At 44.8% G+C, this 18,980-nt stretch overlaps 1 protein-coding gene across 2 annotated transcripts in view; it reads left to right on the top strand.

Moving 5' to 3' along the window:
• Window positions 1-15,011, top strand: part of LOC108924283 (aryl hydrocarbon receptor-like) — a 58,962-nt gene extending 43,951 nt beyond the window's left edge. Inside the window, exons 3-11 of one of the 2 annotated variants that reach the window (XM_018735551.1) lie at window positions 2,041-2,162; window positions 6,774-6,863; window positions 9,613-9,733; window positions 10,112-10,251; window positions 10,560-10,762; window positions 10,940-11,049; window positions 11,239-11,380; window positions 11,472-13,368; window positions 14,231-15,011. In XM_018735551.1, the coding sequence (XP_018591067.1) occupies window positions 2,041-2,162; window positions 6,774-6,863; window positions 9,613-9,733; window positions 10,112-10,251; window positions 10,560-10,762; window positions 10,940-11,049; window positions 11,239-11,380; window positions 11,472-13,368; window positions 14,231-14,332 (2,927 nt within the window). In that variant the 3' untranslated portion in view covers window positions 14,333-15,011. The remainder of the gene's footprint in view (window positions 1-2,040; window positions 2,163-6,773; window positions 6,864-9,612; window positions 9,734-10,111; window positions 10,252-10,559; window positions 10,763-10,939; window positions 11,050-11,238; window positions 11,381-11,471; window positions 13,369-14,230) is intronic. The other variant, XM_018735552.1, reaches the window with a different exon arrangement.
• Window positions 15,012-18,980: the final 3,969 nt, after the last annotated feature.

Raw genomic sequence — 18,980 nt, forward strand, 5'->3', positions numbered from 1 at the left:
CATGGTTAATGACAGGCTTCGTATTGTTTCCTCTTGAAGAGACTAGGAGTTAAAAATAAAGGCTATTAATCTTAGCAGACATACTTTGGCAAACGTGGAGCGCGGAGACACGCTGGCTTGTTTTGATGCTTGCTTTGTTTGATGTGGCAGTTATTGACGGATGAGATGGCCTCTCTAGGAGTGACTGCCCAAGTCCAAGAGGGTCAAAGTGGGCTCAGCTAAGGTTGAGCGTCGCACTGCAAGCCCCGCGACCGTATGATCCCACTGTGTGTTTTTGTCATTAGGCTCCCTCTGCTCTCTCTCCTGACCAAGCATAACCGCGTGTGGTGGCATGGCTTGGTGTTAGCGTCGAGGTTAACCGTTCCATCCGAGCGAAGAGACCGCAGATGCTGAGATACACAGGGGCTTGGTGGAAACCCGAGAGAAACGTGTAGACTGTCCTAATGTGCACATCTTGCACTGTGTGTCCTTCACCACCGCTCCAGCACCAGTGTGTATTTCCATAAGTATATTTCATATTATTACACTGCTTAACACGTTTATCCAAAGCAGCGTGTAGCTTTATCAGTTGATACAGTTAGGTGTTTTTACTGTGGTTTAGGTCAAGAGCTTTCCTGCAGCAGAACCCCTGTCTGTCCTATGAACCAGCAACCTTCAGGCAGCAGTGGAGTGTCTTTGGAACTCATCAGCACATGCTCAATCATACCGGTGTCTCCCCAGCTCCGTAAGGGCTGCGTTTGGCAGTCACTTTTGAGAACTGGACTAAACTCACACCGGTTCTCCTCTACAAATTTTCTAATGTGCAACGGTGTTCTCCCTACCACTACTTGTCAGAAAAAAAAACTTAGCGATAAACATTGGAACATAACTCTTCCATGTCTACAGCTGGTAGTCTCTGAAACTGCGAAATCCTTCCATTTTCTCTCTCTCTCTCCATCCTCCCTTTGACATACGTGGTGGAGCGCATGACAGTTTAAGTGGCAATATTGATAGCCAGCCTTTTACTTAAGTGGTCTGTCTGTGGGTTAGCGTTTCCCCCAATTATCTCAAAACATCTGCGTCCTGTGGGAACGCGTTTGGGCTTTTGAGCTCAAAGCTTTTTTTTTTGTTTTTCTGCTTTTTTTTTGTGTTCCACTTGGGGGGGTGATAAGCAGCTTAAAGTCCCAAAATAGTTTCCCCACATGTGTGCCGTGTAGGCGGAAGCGACCGCTCACCACCCATCCTAGGCTTCAACACCTTACAGCCATGAGTGGTAGACCTCCATGGAGGAGCTAAACAGCTTCAGCTTTGACCTTTTGGTAGACCATTTGAGGAACCTCCACAAGACAGAATCACTTCTCTGGGTTCCTCATCGAACTACTGAATTTTCCCCCTCCACCAAGGTTGCTTCTTTGGTTGACCAGGTTCAGTGGCTTATGTCCCCAAATGTTAATCCTGTATGTGAAGCCAGTCCTTGTTGTCATCAGACTCTTCATCCTGTGCAAATTGCTCTGTGGTCAGTGCTCGTAGTACGAGTCTGCTCTGTTGTCCACCAGGTTTGCAGGCGGGGCCTGTGCCGACCCACAATGCAATGCCAGGTGATCGCCAAACAGAAGAAAGCACAGCGCACTTGCCCACGAGCGGTTGTTTCTGCTTAGTCTCTGCTAATGCTGCTCTGTTCGAGTTCCTTTATCAAAGGAGGATGAATGAAGAACAAGAGAGAAGAGAAGGATGGGGGTGGTGGTGGCCTGACTTGCCTTTGATTTAAACATATAAGCCCTGTGTTGAATTTCTCTGAAGTCTCTCGAGCTGTTTCCAATGAGCTGCCTGTGTGAGGGAAAGCGGCTGGGGGGCTGTGGCTTGTGGAATGGGAGGCTTCTGGTGATGGAGAAGTGGGTTTGTTGGTCAAACAAAAAATGAGGACAATTTAAGATCCTGGCAGGGAGCATATAAACACTGTGAAAAGGACAAAAAAAAGAAAAGAAGCATCTCCAGATTGTGCCATGTATTGCCGTGCGAGTTCGCGTGCCAATGCACAGCTATCTCTGTCTTCTGTTGCAGCAACCATGAAGAAGGGCAGCTTGGGATGGCTGGCAGACCGCGCCGTTGTGTTTGGAGGGAACGGCTCAACCGTGTGCACCATCGATGGTGTCGGCTTCTCTGAGGGGGACCTCCTGCTCCAGGTGGGTAACAAAGGCACAGCCAAATTCACTTTAATGGCATAGCAGGGGGATCTCTCAGTTACATCCTCGCAGAGATCTCGGTGATTGAGCAAGTATCAGCTTGCTCAAAGAGCAGCTAGTGACAGCCTTTGTAGCTGCATCAGGCAGTGCAGCATTACTTTTTATTCATTTAGCTGACATTTTTCTCCAGAGCAACTTAGCTACACTGATTTACTCATTTATACAGCTGGGTGGTGTTTACTGTATCAGTTCAGAGTAAGTACCTTGATCAGGGTTACTACAACAGGAGATGGGATTCGAACCAGCAGTCTTCATATCCAAAGGCAGCAGCTCTACCATGTCCCTACTATTGAAACGCCTTAAGTCCATCAAACAAAGTTCCTCCCATGGCCACTGAAACTGAGATCTACAGAATACAGCGGAGCATCTTGTTTTTCACATCCCCATAGGTGAAAGTGCCCAGAATAAAACTGGAGATTCAGTTATGGGTATCCACTGCCACCCTGAAGATACTGCTGATGAATACATGCTGCTTATTTAGGGGACTTCAGATGGTCTCCAGAATATTCCATCATGTCGAGGTCCAGCAGCTCAGTGCCTCAGTGATGGAGTAGGGAGCACCAGCGTTGCCAATGAGCCGGTGGTGGTGGCGGCTAACATAACCGTCACATTCCAGAGGGGTTAAACAACAGGCCTTCGAATTCTTATGCTCGGTAGAAGAGGGACTGCTCTGAGCAACGCCCAGTTTCCCTGTGGTAATTCAGCCATGGAGCACAGACCGTTAATTGCGAGTGTGCACCCACAGAGGGCCTTCTGCAGTTTCGTTTTTAGTGCTTTCAGAACAAACACTGCCCACAGAACCTTAAATATTATGTACGAAGCAATAAATTATCCCTCTGAAGATAGAAATTGTGGTATAATAAGACCTTTTTTCCATTTCATATTTTTCATTAAGAACGATTGCAGAGTTGTGGTCTGGTTTGACAGGCCATCACTGATGGAAGGTCTTGTGGTGTGTTGCTCTTATTTTTCCTGAGCCACTTGGCATGTAGCAGAGGACGGGGCGCTTCGCTGCACGGCTCATAGTCATCCTGATGAAAGCACTCCAGCACACTGGTCCATTCTTGGCCTGAAAAAAAAAACCCATTTGGACTTTCTGAATTATGATTTCCATATGCATTTTAGCAAACAAAGCTACTTATTAGGAGGGAACCCAAAAAAAAAACCAAATTTTTTTTGCAGTTCCCATTTTGCTCTTATTATTGCCCCACATTAACTGTCCAGGCTTTTTGATACCACACCCCAGCTCACATACCACTGTGTGTTACCACAGTTGAGTGGTTAAACATCTGAGCCAACCCTGTGGGATTGGTCAGTGCACCCTTCATTGCTACCTCTAAGTGACCAAATAAAGGCCAAAAAAAAAAAAAAAAACATCTTTTTCAGACTTGATTCCCATCCACATCGAAAGAGGTCTCCGACATTTTCTCGTTGTTGTCTTTTACTGCTCATTCTCCTCTCTGAATCGCATGCCAGTCTCTACCTCCAGACTCCCAGGTCCACGAATGTGCTTTGCATCTGGAGCCAGGCTGAAAAGCCCAGCAGGAAAAGAATGTAAACACCCTCAGTGCTTTGGGCAGACCAGAAGGTAGACTGCAGAAGAAGAAACCCACCCAACCCGGGAAAGGACATTTGGAAATGCTGGAACTAGTGGGGCTGCATCTCATACCCTGCACCTCCCACCCCACAGAGGTTCAGTGGCATACTTTGGCAGCACTGACAGAAACCAGTGTTCCAATGCTCCCTTACTGCTGCAAAGTAGAAATTCCAGCAAATTCCCACCTTACCAGAACCTTGGACCCATGCACAGAGTTGAATAGAGTTAGCAAGAAAGTTAAGACCTGTGCCACCTATGGGTCAGTAAAAACTGGTTCAGTGAAAAGTGTAAATACATTATTGTACACCTTGTGGCTCCTGGAGTAATTGAAGGATTAACACAGCTGAAACAGTCTTCCTAACCCACTGCAAGTGAACAAACTCGGCCCTTTCACTGTTTTTCGTCCTGAGCCTGTCCTCTCGCCAAGAGATGGATAGGCGTTCTGTCTGAGGCTGCCCGACTGCCATACCAAACCATGTGTAGCTCATGGTCAGCGTACAAAGGATGGAGAAGTTATACAGAGTGACGAGTGTGCGAAACCCGGAGGATGAGCTGCAGCTGGAGGAACCGGGATGTTCTGGTAGCACACGCACAGCGGTCGGCTAGAAGGAAGTGCTGGTGGTCCGTGTGGGAGATTGCCTGCTCTCGAACCAGAAGCTTTGCAGAAATGATCATTTAAAGCAGATGGATGCTTTCGATGATGTAAAAGAAAAATGTGATGTGGATTTACAGATTTTGCTCACCATCGTAAACAGTTCCAGGTATTTTGCACCATGAGCAATAACGAGAAGTTCTATGCTAAGACAAAACAAGTTGACTCTCTTATGGACTCGTTTCCAGGCTCTTCAGATTAAGACATTTTTTTTTTTTTTTTTTTTCCATGTTCACTTTATAAATGCATATTAAATTTATGACAAAACCTAGAAGACCAGGTAGTCAGGTAGGTTCTCAGCATTCTGTAATGGCTTTGTGTTTCATTACAACTGTGCTCTCTTTCTGAGTTCACAAGCTTTACTTCTTTATGAAGTTTGGAAAAGGAGGAGGATTTCAGCCTGAAGCACACTGACTGCAGACCTCCCATACTGCTTTCTCATCTTTCTCACTGTCCTTTTTTTTCCTTCCTCTGTCCTCCCCCAGCAGTATCTGTGCACCGTCTGTCTCTCTCACTCTTTTTTCTCTTCCTCTTTCCCTGACACTATGGAAGGGCCCCAGCAGCCCAGTGTTTACAAGGAGCACAATCCTTTGCGTGACTGGAAGCCATATCCCCCCTTTCTGTTGACATGTTTAACACCTGAACAAAGACGTCAATAAGTGCGTGAGATGTTTACCCTAACCAGCTCCTTGGTTCTGTTTGCCCAGCATGGATTTAACTCAGTTGTTCTTTCTTACTCTTAAAAAAAAAAAAAAAAAAAGAATTGGAGCAAAGCAAACATTTTACAAATACACAAGTATTCAGAACTTGTTGGATCGATTGGTGGATTCAGGAGGAATAAACAACCTCTTTGAGTGAAGCTGCTATAAACTAGGCGCCATTTAGTCTTGCAGGAACTCTGCAGAGCAGCAGCTGTGTGGAGTTGGACACATGTCCTGACAGCAGAAGTAGTGTGTCCTCAGCATTCCACATTCCACAGCTCCATGGCAATACCAGTCTCAACCAAACCCCAGATATGAGACCAAATTTGGTCATTCCGTTCTGGCAGTTTACACAAGTCCATCATCACAGCACCCTTGTACCTGCACCTATCTGTGCGAGATTAAGAAGCATCAAGAATCAACTGCACTACACTGTACCATCTTCATGATTAGGGTGCAATCTAGCGCCTGCGATGTTCCTTATTGGTTCCTGTTGAATTCATATGTGCATTACTAATGGGTGCAGTAGGGTGCAGTAAACATGTATGATCATTAGCACTCTGACGTGTGAGTTTTCAAAGCAACATGAGACAACTAAGAGTTCCAAAGAGCCCAAATAGTTGGTGCCCGCATTGCGTGTGCCTAAGTCACAAGCCTGCAAAATTATTCAATGGTAGTAGGGGAAAATTTAAAAAAATAATGGCTGTATGTGTCAAACATGGACTAACTGCATCAGTAAAGAGGAACAGTGGTGGCAAGTTGAAGCTCAACAACAGGGGTAGATGACACTTATAGGATGGTTGCTAAATGCCACAAAGGACACATGCTAAAAAATGAGCACAGAATTTAACCAGCACCTCTCTGACCCAGTCTCAAGAAAAACGGTATGTCGTGAGTTTTCCAAGCTGGAATTTATAACAGGGCTTGTGTTTCGAAACCTCTTATATCCAGGGCCAACCCACAAAGATGCGTCACCTGGTGTGAGGAGTATGAAACCTGGATCCTTGAGCAACAGAAAAAGTTATATGGTGTGATGAGTCCTGTTTCACCCTGTTTCCTTCATCTGGGCAGGTTTCTGTTTGGAGAAAGCCAAAGGATGAAAACCCACAATGTCTGTTGCGAGCTGTTAAACATGCTGGGAGGGATCTGTAGTGGTATGGGCAGACGTCTTGTGCCATTCATTGCTATGAAGGGTTGTATAAGAGCCAAGGAATATGAAACCATTTCACAGGACCAGAGGTACAATATGGTGCAAACACTGTTTCCTCAAGAAGTTCCCATATTCCAGGATGATAATGCCCCCGTAAATACTACACACACACTCGTCCCCAGTCAGCAGACCTAAGCATCATAGAACCTTTATGGGAACTTCTGGAGCACAGAGTGCAAAGTAGATTTCTACCTTTTTCATCCCTCAACGAAGTGGAGGCCTTTCTTCTTGCAGGATGATGCACCGTAGCACTACACACAGTTCAGGATTTGTATGGCAGCTTTCCAACAAGGGCTGAAACTGAATCAGTGAGCGTGTTGGCGTGTCCTTGTGCAAGCTGGACATTTCTCACGGGGTGCGTATTATTGTTCCCAACTGTCTGTCCCGGCAGGCCCTGAACGGCTTCGTCCTGGTGGTCACCGCTGAGGGATACGTTTTCTACGCCTCCCCCACCGTACAGGACTACCTGGGCTTCCATCAGGTGGGTTTAAACTCCGCTGCTGTCGGCCACATTTTTTTCCCGCCATAGCAGAAGAAACAGATAGTGTGCCAGTCAGGGTATCAGGGACCTGTTTGAAGAATGCTCAGCCTGGCGCCAACGCAGCCTGTGCCCCGCTGGGCACAAAATATGAAAAGGTGCTGATTGAAATGTCTTGCAGTCACTTTACTCCTTGTCACTTGTTTCCTTTTTTCTCTCACAAAGTTTTAGAAACGTTGTTATGCAATCGCTTTAATGTTTTGTTCTATTTGACAACAAAGAAAAGTTGGGTAACACTCTTGCAGGCATGGTCACATTACAGCAAAAGGGTATTGTTATGTCACCTTCCTCGCTGCAAGCATACTACGGTACAGTACCATACAATGCCCTGGATGGGGAACTGAGCTCCATTTCAGTCACATTGTGAGCTCTTCTTCAGGTTGCCATCGCTGAAAGCAAAGCTTAATTCACTCCAGTTCCCTTGACACCCAGCACACGAAAAGAAAGACTCCTGCCACCACTCAGGATAATTAGTGCTTTAATTCAGCACTATGGTAAACTAGAAAAACCAGCCTGTACAGAAGATTGTATAAGAGATCAGTCGTCCGCAGTGATAAAAACAGGGCAATGGCAGGAAGGAGCACACGTTTCGTTTAAACAAGTGCAGTTTACGCAGCAAGAGAAGGGGACGACGCTATCTTCTCAGAACAAGCGGAAAGAACTCGTTGTCCCAAACTGTCCCTTGCGGACAAAAAAGTGATGCAGTTTCACGCTATGGCCATGCCTTTTTTCTCATCAGAGTGAAACACCTACACCGTTCACCTCTGTGAAAGCAGTGGAAATTATACCTCATAGTACTTGAGAGGCATTCAAGCCTAACATGAGCCCCCATGAGGTGCATGCTGGGAAATAACAGACTTTGTTAGATCTCACCCAGGTATCAGAATGAACTAGAAACATATTCTGACTGCAATTTTATCTGCCTTTTTTTAACCATTTTTTCTGTTTGAAAATCCATTTTTTTCTGTTGGGGTCCAAACACGCACCCATTCGCACATATGTACGTCTCTGAGTGTCAGCATGTTATTTCTTGTCCTTTGTATTGATTTTGGACAGTGTTGGTGGTTTTTTCTTCATATTCCAGGCAGAGAGCATCACAGAGACAAGTGCCAAGTCAAAACAAAGGGAGCTTAGACCTCTTCCCCCCCCATTTTACCTCTTAGGCCTGCTTGTTTTCGCACCTGCCCCTGCTACTCCACAGTAACGTCAAGCTGACCTTGTTGATTTCATCTATCGCTATGTGCACATAGCTTAGAAATAAAGAAGCACGTATATACTTCTGTATGGTATAAAAATTGTCACTTGCTCTGTTTTCCAGCATACAGGTTGTCCTGTCATGTTACTCTAAGCAGCTTTGTTTTTGAGCCTTGGGAACGGTCATTTGGGTCACAGAGTATGTATGTTATGGGTGATATGCACAGAAGGGGTGGGCAGCCACTGCTGCTTAGACCCTTAGAGGTTTTTCCTCACAGTTCTTCTCAGTGTTTTCCTCTCCTCAGTTGCCAGTTGGCTCCTTTACATACTGTTTGCAAACCGCGTCTTAGTCTCTTGGTTTTCTTTTACTACTTTTTTTGGTTTGAATATTGTGGAGGGTATAGACCCTCAGATCTTACAACAAGGATTCCTTCCTTTAGACTGCGTTGCATTAGAGAGACCTGTTTGTCAATAAAAAACATTGAAGTTTGACACATGTATACTGTAATATTAACCATTCGGTGAATTTAGCTGGCAGCACTTTGAGAGGTCGGGGCAGGTTTTGAAGCCCTTAGGAAGGTCCAAGATGGTGCCTTGAGAAGCAACATAATTACTCTGGTTCTCTTTCATACCAGCGTTCAGCCTATGACACATACTAGCTGCCTGGAGCTGATGTAGTGTTCTTCATACTGCTCGGCCCCATGATTAATAGTCCATGGAGAAAGGAGGCATTGACAGCTTAAGGGCTGAGCTCACGCAGGTGTGTCTTGGTTGGCACTGTTTGAGTTAGCTAAAGAACAGCATGAAGGTCACTTACAGGCAGTGATCCACATGATAAGGGGAACATAAGTTGAGAATGGAATGAGCTCAATGTGTAACAGCTGAATAACAGTACAGTTGTGTATAGACGCGGTAAATATTATTTCAGAGCTATGGTGATGTGTCATATTAATATGTGTACATCCAGCCATTCTGTGTCCAGTAAATGTAAACAAATGCGACCTGGGCCTATTTCTGGCCATTGGCTCTTCTTAAGGCAACAAAGATTACGACTACTTTAGAAGACCTGATAATCTGATAGCAGCAGTTTCATGCTCTCCTCGGGGCTGTGGTCACACAAGTGCTTTTGCATCCCTTTGCTTGGTAAAATCATGGTTTTTGTGTGTGTGATTGTACACCTTCAGCATCACAGAGCAACATTAATGGGTACAGTTCCTAGAAACACACGTGTTTCTGTTGTGCAGCTCCTCAGGGGGTTGCAGTGAGTGCATGGTGCGGCAACGGGGATAGAGTGTATGGCAGCAATATAGTTCAAGGTGCTGGTCATGTTCTAGCCAGTGTGACAGGACATCCTGGTTTGTAAGCAGCAGGCCAGGGGAAGGACCAAGAATGACTTTTCCTGGAAAACTAACTAGAGGAGATTTTGTCACTTTTTCTCACATAAAGAACACAGTGATCACACTGATGATCTTTCTGTTTTCCTCTAATCTCCACACAGTCTGATGTGGTCCACCAGAGCGTGTTTGAACTGATCCACACAGATGACCGTGCCATGTTTAGAAGCCAGCTTCACTTTGCCCTCAACCCAACGCAGTTTGGCTCGGATCAGGGGGGCGACAGTGAGTTTCCATTTTGATTCCCATTTTGGATCATTCGCTTAACCTCCTACTGACGACCCACACTTTTCAAGTGTTGTTTCACCCGCACATGCAATCCATACAGGGGCACTCACTTTTCCTCAGCTCAGTCTTTGCAGTCTGCAAACCATTTGATGGGAAACAAGTGTAGAATTTATTGAAGTGTCTCATTTCTCTTGTGAAGTCACACTTGACGTTGTATCGTGGAAAGACATAGTCTGTTAGTTGGAGACCAAAGTTTTATAGAAGTCTGAACTGACATGCTAAGCAAAAATCACTGTATCAAGTTTGAAGGTACATTCAGTGATTTGCAGTGATCTAGAAATTTCCAGTGTAATTATTGTGCGGTTTGTTTTCTAGGCATGGAAAGTAGTAATGAGATCAGCAGCAACATTGTGGCCTATGACCCCCAGCACATTCCTCCAGAGAACTCCTCCTTCCTGGAGCGGAGCTTCTGCTGTCGCTTCCGCTGTCTCCTGGACAATTCATCCGGGTTTCTGGTAAACACCATCATCTACCCATCGACCATCCTTGGGGGGCATTTTTCATTACCAAACTACAGCTTGTTTTTCTCTGTGATAATTGATAGCAACACATGATAAACAGCAAACAGAGCAGTACTTGTATTTATACTTCCCAGTAGGGTTTTGCATTTTTGTGTAAGGTCGGTGTTGTTAAAATGGCCAGTCTTTTTGACTGAACCCACCAGGTCACTGTACAGTTACAAGCACAGTTCCCCCATCTTGGTGAGGCAGTTTCCATTCATGTTAAGGATTACCTACAATGTTCTGCGCATCTGTCTTGTCAGGCCCTAAACTTCCAAGGGAGGCTGAAGTACCTTCACGGACAGAACAAGCTGAATGACGACGGAACCATGCCTCACCCCCAGCTGGCTCTGTTTGCTATCGCCGTGCCCATGCAGCCACCCTCCATCCTGGAGATCCGGACCAAGACACTGATCTTCCAGACCAAGCACAAGCTGGACTTCACACCCATGGGCATAGACCCCAGGTGCTTCTTTGTGGCCACACCCCCAACAGTTGCTCGTGGTTTTCATGACTCTGTGATCTGGTTTCAAACTGAAACTGTAGTTTTCCAGAAAGCTAATGAATGAATATTAATTAATGATGTTATTAATATTTGCTTTTCCCCCCAAAAATTTACTCCTTTGCTTTTTTCTCCTTACAGAGGGAAGATAGTTCTGGGCTACAATGAAATTGAGCTGTGCACGAAAGGCTCTGGATATCAGTTTATTCATGCTGCTGACATGATGTATTGTGCAGACAATCATATTAGAAGTGAGTTTTCTTCCAATCAATGTCCATGTCCTTTTATGACTTGCTACATAAATAACCATGTAAAAATATTCTTTGTTCTCTTATTGCTGTGCTCATACCAAACGTTTTTCCCTGTATTAGCTTGCGCATTGAAGAATTGTGAAGAACCTTCCTGTGACAGAATATGACCAAACCGCTTTCCATTTTCAGTGATAAAAACCGGAGAGAGCGGTCTCACGATCTTCCGGCTCCTGACAAAGACTGCAGGCTGGGTCTGGGTTCAAGCAAATGCTAGGCTGGTCTACAAAGGAGGAAGGCCTGACTTCATCATTGCACGTCAGAGAGCTTTAACGTAAGTGCAAAAGCCCTTCGGGGCCCAACCCAGCACATCTACTTTCTGCCACTCTGCTAAGGAAAATGCTCTGAACTTCATGTTTCAACAGAAACGAGGAGGGTGAGGAGAACCTGCGTCAGAGGAAAATGCAACTTCCTTTCAACTTTGCTACTGGCGAGGCCCTCCTGTATGACATCAGCCCCAGTCTAGAAATGATGGACATGACAGGAAATAGCAAACCCCCAAAGATGAGGAGAATGCCTGAGCAGAAGGCCCTGGATCCTAATTCATTGCTTGGGTCCATGTTGAAGCAGGACCAGTCGGTGTATGTGCAGTATTCTGACCCTGATTCCCAGTTCTCTCTGGAAAAAGCTTTCATGGACAGCCATGCCGTTTTCAATGCACCTAGTGATGCGTGGCAGCAGGGAGCACCAAAACAGTGTGGAAATGTTAAGGAGGAGACCATAATGAAAGACATGATGGAGACACTGGAGCAGATTCTGGGTGACCGTAATATGTGCAGCACCCTTCAGGATATGGACGTAGGCATGGAGGAGCTAAAGGACTGGGAGAACACCCTGCTGAGAATAAATATGAACAGCAGTGACATTTCTGTGGAGCTCAATGACATCCTCACCAATGACATCTTCAACTACGTGGAAGAGGAGCTGCTTAAAGACAAAGGCGTAAGTCCCTGTATGGCTGGTTCTGAACAGCTTATCCCTGTTGGCAATGTCAACAACTATCTTTGCAGCCAGAACACTTTGATTGCCCCGTCCAATCTGCCACCCATGGGGTTGCCAGCCGCTTTATTGCTTGACAGCCAGAACCTCAACCCCCAGAACCAGGTGGTCCCAGATCCCCAGACCAACTCTTCTGGATTATCAGGGCAGAGTCAAGTTGAAGGCATGCAGAAGCTCTCAAATCTGGGCCGCCCGATCTCTATGGGACTGAACAGCTCTGTGCAGATTCAGTCCGCCTTAAAGCAAATGCAGCCTGAAAACAAGTTTCCCCAGATCTCGGAGTACTCCGAGGTTGACACCCAAAAAAGTCTAGGCCAAAACAGCATGGGGTCCTTTGCCCCCAATCAGACAGGATCTTGTGCTCTTGAGCAAAGCCAGATGAGGTCTGGCCTGTCCAGCTCTCAGCCTTTATTTCGCCCAGTCAAGCTGAACAGCCTGGGACCTCAGCCCCAGGAACAGGCACAGTTGTCTCCTCAGGGCCTTCCCAGTGCCATGGCTCTTGCTCTCCAGGGGCATCCACAGTCAGGGAAGCCAGCCCAGCAGGTCCCCTTCAGGCAGCAGAACAGCATCACTCAGTCAAATTGTGTGACGTCCAGTCAGTGGGCCCCCAGAATCCCTGATGCTGACTTTGCCAACAGACTGTTGGAGACCTGCCCCTCCAGTGTTTTAGCTCAGGATGACCGCATCGAACCCTCACCGGTGGCCTGTCTTCAAGGACATTTCTCGATGCAGACCCAGGGTGGCCAGATTCCAAGACTTCAGTCATGGATACAACAACAGCCCAACAGGGTGAACCAAAATGGACACCAGCCCCTACCCAGCTGTTATGGCAAGACACCAGATTTGGCCAGAATGTCTGCAGCTGGCTCTCAGAACTGCAAGCCTGGTTTTGGGACACAAAACATGCCCAACGGGGTCTATCGGCCCACCGAGGGACCGGCAGCAGACCAACCGCTGCTGTCGACCAACAGCTGCATGTTCAAGGACAGTTTGTCCAACCCCATCAACGGCATGCGCTTCGGTGACACAGGGCTGGCAGCTTCCGTTCCCTCATGCCAGAAGATGAAATCCAGTCAAGATCGGAGCCCCCAGCACGGCTCCTACTACTTCCAGATGAGTGCCAGCGAGCCCATTGTCGGCACGTCCGTCATTCCCCAAGAGGACATCAGCATTAGCCCCTTGTCCTACCCTCTGACCCCTGGCTTCTCCCCAGATGATCTGTTGGCACATGAGCAGTATGTCTCCTGCAACGGGCAGACCCAGGTAATACAGCATCTCACTAAGAGTTACCTTTTATGCTCAACAATTATCAGGCCAGGTCATGGATGCCAGATGCTTTCAGTTTATATGGTAACATATGCTTTCTGGGCTTTATTACAAGCAAATGTCAAAAATATATGCATCTGTACTGCATTCTGCAGCATAAATACATGTCATTCATTATTAAAATTCAGTAACATAATTTCATTTGCTCGCTCACATTATGGTTGTATAATTTCTCAAAACCACTTTATTACTTTCGTCTCCTTTTTCAATAATACGCATCCTTTGATGGCAGATGATGGGGGTGCGGTGGCGCAGTGGGTTGGACCGCAGTCCTGCTCTCCGGTGGGTCTGGGGTTCAAGTCCCGCTTGGGGTGCCTTGTGGCGGACTGGCGTCCCGTCCTGGGTGTGTCCCCTCCCCCTCCGGCCTTACGCCCTGTGTTGCCGGGTAGGCTCCGGTTCCCCGTGACCCCGTAAGGGACAAGCGGTTCTGAAAATGTGTGTGTGTGTGTGTGATGGCAGATGTGGTTTCCATAGGTTGCATAGGCACAGAGGTATACGGATTTGGGAAGACTCCAAACATTGTCAGTGCTAATGTCATAAAGAATCGGTGTAAGGGAACTTACAGTGTCTCATAAAGTTTTTATTGCATTGGCACTTTTCCGAACAAATGCGTGTGAATACAGGAAAATGTGTTTATGTCGTTGACAATTTTATCAGTTCAATATGCCTGCACCCACAGCATAGCTGTAAAATGTCTAACATGTCGTCAAGGCAAACAAAAGAATTATAAAACATAAACTGCCAATCTTATCTACGGGTCTTTGACCACAGACTAATATTTCTTTGCCTGTTCCCGAAGCAGATCCCCAGCCATACAGCAGAAGAAAATGGGCCATTTTCCTTTCCTCCGCTCCCTCATGGGACCCCGTACTTCTCAGAGACAAAACAAAGCAACTTCTAGACTGTGGTCCTGTGCAGTGGAGTAACACACAGAAAGAGTGCACAGCAGGACTTGTCCCAGGATCACAGGCCATCCCACCAGTGCCTTCCGAGTCTCCCGTCTTCTGTCTTGACATTACATCCCAGCAAAACACAGGATGTGAACCCATGGCATGACCACAGGCCTCCTACACTGCATGGTCTTCGGAAGTGACAGTTGTGTTATAAAAGCTGCAGCTGTGACAATGTCCGTGTCCTTATGTAAAGTGTGTGTGTGTTGTGGGAGAGGGTCACTGGAGTCATGCTCCATCTCCCCACATGTTAAGCGTTAGCAGGCTAGACTGCTTGAAGAATGCTCTGTTTGCTGTAATGTAGTTTTTATTCTTTTCCTACATATAAACACAACAGCTCTGGAAACTGGCAAGGGTGGGTATGACTGATGGTCACGGCCACAGGACAGCATAATGAAGTAAAAGCACAGTAACAGTAACTTTAGAATGAGACTTCTTGGAAGTGAGGAAGCAGGAAGCAGTAGACTGCAAAAGGAGAGAGCAGAGCCTTTCTCACATGGAGCTGAACCGTGAAAGGAATCCGCTGTGCACTTATGGCTGTGAAGTGAAAGATTGGCGACATTAACAAAAATTGGAGTACAAAATCAATCCATTTCTTATAACCGAACATAAGAAATCTGTGTTAAATCCTTTGAGGTTTCTCCAAAGTTTTCCATTTTAATGTTCTTGCTGTCAAATGTTTCATTATAAATATATATGTATATATATATAATAAGATGCAATATGGTAATTAATTATTATAAAGCATCATTTATTCATCCAGCTTTGTTTTTTCACCAAAACGTTCGTCTTTTATATTTTTATAAACATTTATCTGTAATTATTGACATGTCATTGAGCCATTCTTTCTTTATTTGTATGGCCTTACTTTTTTGTTGCAGTGTTTTGTTTTTATGCCCTGGATACTATGATGTTGAATTTGCATTTACTTGTTCTTAAGCTGGTAATGAACACCCAAATCACGAGCTTGGGAGGTGCTATTAGAAACATGGCCCCCCTCCCAAATCTGAAAGGGAAAAATTGTGTACCGGACATTTTGTGGAGGTGATGGATGTTAAAAACGTCCAGTAAACCGGATTTTAGTGAAATGAAGTTCATTACCATTTATTATGCAAACACTCAGTAGCTGTGTAGTTCCAGATGTGTACGTTGATTAACATATTTCAATTAAGGCTTTCGCAGTTGTTGTATGGAGTTTCACGAAACACTGTGATTCAGTTGGTGTCTTTTCTTTTTTCCCCATCCACCCTCCTGTGAATCGCTAATGGGGCTGTAATTAGATTGCAAATATTGGGAGAATGGCAGCGGGACGGTGCAGCGAACTGCCAGAATGCCGGGGGAAGGGTGTTCGCACAAGTGAGACGGTGAGGATCTGGTCTGCAGACAGAAGGAGTTATTGTCCCATTCAATATATGTGCTCTTATTTTTATCCTCATCATAATAATTCTGGGGTTTTCAAAGAAATGCGAAAAAAAGACAAGGCCTGCATTGTTAACTTCTTTATACGCACAACTATGTTGATATTACCCCCCTCTCTATTGTATATTGTGTAAATATAACAAAGTGATTAAAGGTATTGTATGCTTGTGTACAATGGACATCAGTAGCTCTTACTCTGAAGTGTGGATCAGTGCTAAAGCAGCGCTGCTTTCTCCTGAGATCAGTCGCTGAGCAGCCCTCGTGACCCAACTGTTTCTGTGCTCGGGCTCGGACGGGAAGTGGACCCGTATCTCCGTCCACTGCCGCCGCACTGTAGCTACGCTGCAGGAGCTGGCAGGAAGAAAGGCACGGGTTCGAGTACCGTAGCTTCACTGCGGGATCCAAGTTTGTAGGAACCACCCCCCCAGCCAGGGCTCTTCTTAGCAACAGTGGAACAGAAAAGTATTTCAGCTTCATCTTACTGACTTTAATGTAATTATCTTCCTTTTTTCCTGTTTGCAGAGGTGCATTAATGGCACCTTGCCTTGAAGACAAGAGTACCGCGGCAGCTACGTTTTATCGTCAAAGTATCGGTGACAGTCCATCGCACGTGTTTTGCAAAAGCCCTTAACTAAAGAAACTGTCTGTGTTCAGAATCTCGTAACAAATGTATTCAGTCGTATTTAAAGAAGTATGTCGCCGATACTGAACTAAACAGGTATGCAAAAATAATTCCCAAGTGCCTTCAATTTATAAGTGATATGGTGTCAGAAATTTCACTTGTAGGTGTAAAACAGCCTTTTTTCCTTAACTCTCTTTCACTTTGAAAGGTTTGAAAGTGGGAAATGGGTGAACAACATGAATGCAGTTTCCCCAAAAAATGATGGGAGATTACTAAGGTAGCTAACTAACTCACACTGAGTTGCGTTTATTTGAAAATTTCTAGTTTTTAGGATGGGTCGCAGCTGCTCTTTTGCGACAGCTTTTTTCTTTTTTTTTTTTTCTTTTTTTTTTTCTTTTCTTTTTAAGCAAAAGACAGTCTCAAATGTCAGCTTACCAACTCTAATAACACAGCTTTTCTTGAATTTTTCCTTGTGGTGTTAGTTTTTACTCTAGTCTTCATAAATGAGGAGCTTCGACTTCTCGGGGGAAGTGCAGCAGTCATTCATCCTTTTCTTACCCATCAAAATGGACTGGTGATGGGGGTGTGTGTTTTGAAGAAAGCACTTGCAGACCAGTACACAGGTGTGCCTTTATTTGATGGCTGCTATGGACTGGTTTTCAGCTCTTAGGGAACGACGTCAACGCAACGTTGGGTGACATCGTTCGATGAGGCCCTAAATTCACTAACAATGCAGTAAAACAAGGTGTGACGGAGTTGACCACAGCACAGTAAATAACAAGGTGGATACTGTTGACTGAGCTGCTTGCTGTTTTGTGTCATTTATAAACCATTATTTCAATGTACTGCTTTTTATCACTACCGTGAAATTTTGCGTTGAGGATTGAAACGTGTCCTTGTGTTTGGGGCGTGTTGTGCGACTACACTATAGCCATCGGATTTTGTTGCCTTTTTTGCATGTCGCTTAACAATGGAAGCACTAGCTACTGTAGATATTTATTTTGTACTGCTCTTTTTAATGGCATTTTCATCAAAATGCAGTATCCTTGTATTATGTAAAGTTTTTTTTCTAATTTTTTGTGTTTTATTTTATTTCTTTGTCATATGGTCTTATAAAGGCCATCACAAACCATGTTATTTTGTGCATTTCCCAATGCGGCAGTCTGTTATGTAAGTCTTTACTGACTTTTTAAAAATACAATAAGCATCTTGTATCTTTCATTTTGTTTTTTTTTTAAATGTATGAATGACAAACCCCATGTATTTTTTTTTTTTTTTTGCTTCACAAATATAATGTTCCACCTTTATATTAAAGAAGTTCTTAATTACTTAACATGTGTTGTCTGAAACATTGTGGGCTTAACGTTTTCTCATCCAGGATGACCTTAAAAAATCCTTGAGCTGGACAGCACAAGCTACCAAAACACTGCGCAGATTTTCAGTTTTTATAGAGTTCTTAAGGTTTCATTTGGGTAAGAAACCTCTCACAGCTCACTCCGCTCAGCGTTCAGGTATTGAGATACTGTACCTTTCATGGATACAGTGGAATTTAAATATCATTTCAAATTGTAATAGGTCATAATGTGGTTTAGTGCTAAATGCAAATTGTAAATGTCGGTGTTTTCAGTCCAGACTGCAAGCAGTACAGCGTCACTTTGCTGGGAGTCAACGGCCACATGGGGGTGCAGAGCGTCAGTGTGAAGCACCAAAACATGCACCCATAAAAAAAGTACTTCTTCTCTGAGGTTTTAAGGCCTTCAGGTTCTTCAGAGCAGAAAGCTAATTGCATGTTTAAAATAGCTGAACTCCCTTGGAGACGTACTGTGCCTATGGCTTCTGCAGCACAAACACAATGTAAATCACTGTTCTATCTGTCAACTTGCACAAGCAGCTGTGCAGTAGCTGCAGACGTACTGACTTCCCCAGATATTGACGCGCGCACAGTCAACAACCGCTTGTCCCGTGTGTGGTCGATTTACTTACGATAATCTTGATTTTGGTTATTTGCTTGTAAAGCATCTTGTGATAATTATCTCAGAAATGTTCCCCATAAAAGCACCTGCAGGCCAAATAAGTAAAATATTGTATCTTTCAGGAGTTACTGACCTTAATTTAGGCTCAAGTTTTCAAATTTCCATCCAATACATTGCCTGATCATCCACTAACCCCAAAGCCACCTGGACTAATTAATGAATTCAATGCAAAAGCATGGAGGTTCTTGGTTTCTGGCTCCGTTGTGGTGGAACGACCTCCCCCTCTTATTCAGAACTGCTGAATCTTTGTCCGCATTTAAAAAGGGTCTGAAAACTCACCTCTTCCAGATTCACTTGGCCCATCATCTCTTAAGTTCATGTAAGGTGTAAATGTTCATGCTGTCACACTTTGAGATCATAACTGTTGAATAACAGATGAACTTTCACGCAGCCACTCATATAATGTAATGTGAATGTTTATATAAAAAAAAATAAAGTTAATTAGGAAGGGGATCAGGAATTGTCGATATTTGGATAAACCTTCATACAGTTACTCATGTAATGAACATTGCTTCATATGGTGCA

The sequence above is a fragment of the Scleropages formosus genome, chromosome 21 (assembly GCF_900964775.1).
Source record: "Scleropages formosus chromosome 21, fSclFor1.1, whole genome shotgun sequence".
Classification (NCBI taxonomy): Eukaryota; Metazoa; Chordata; class Actinopteri; order Osteoglossiformes; family Osteoglossidae; genus Scleropages; species Scleropages formosus.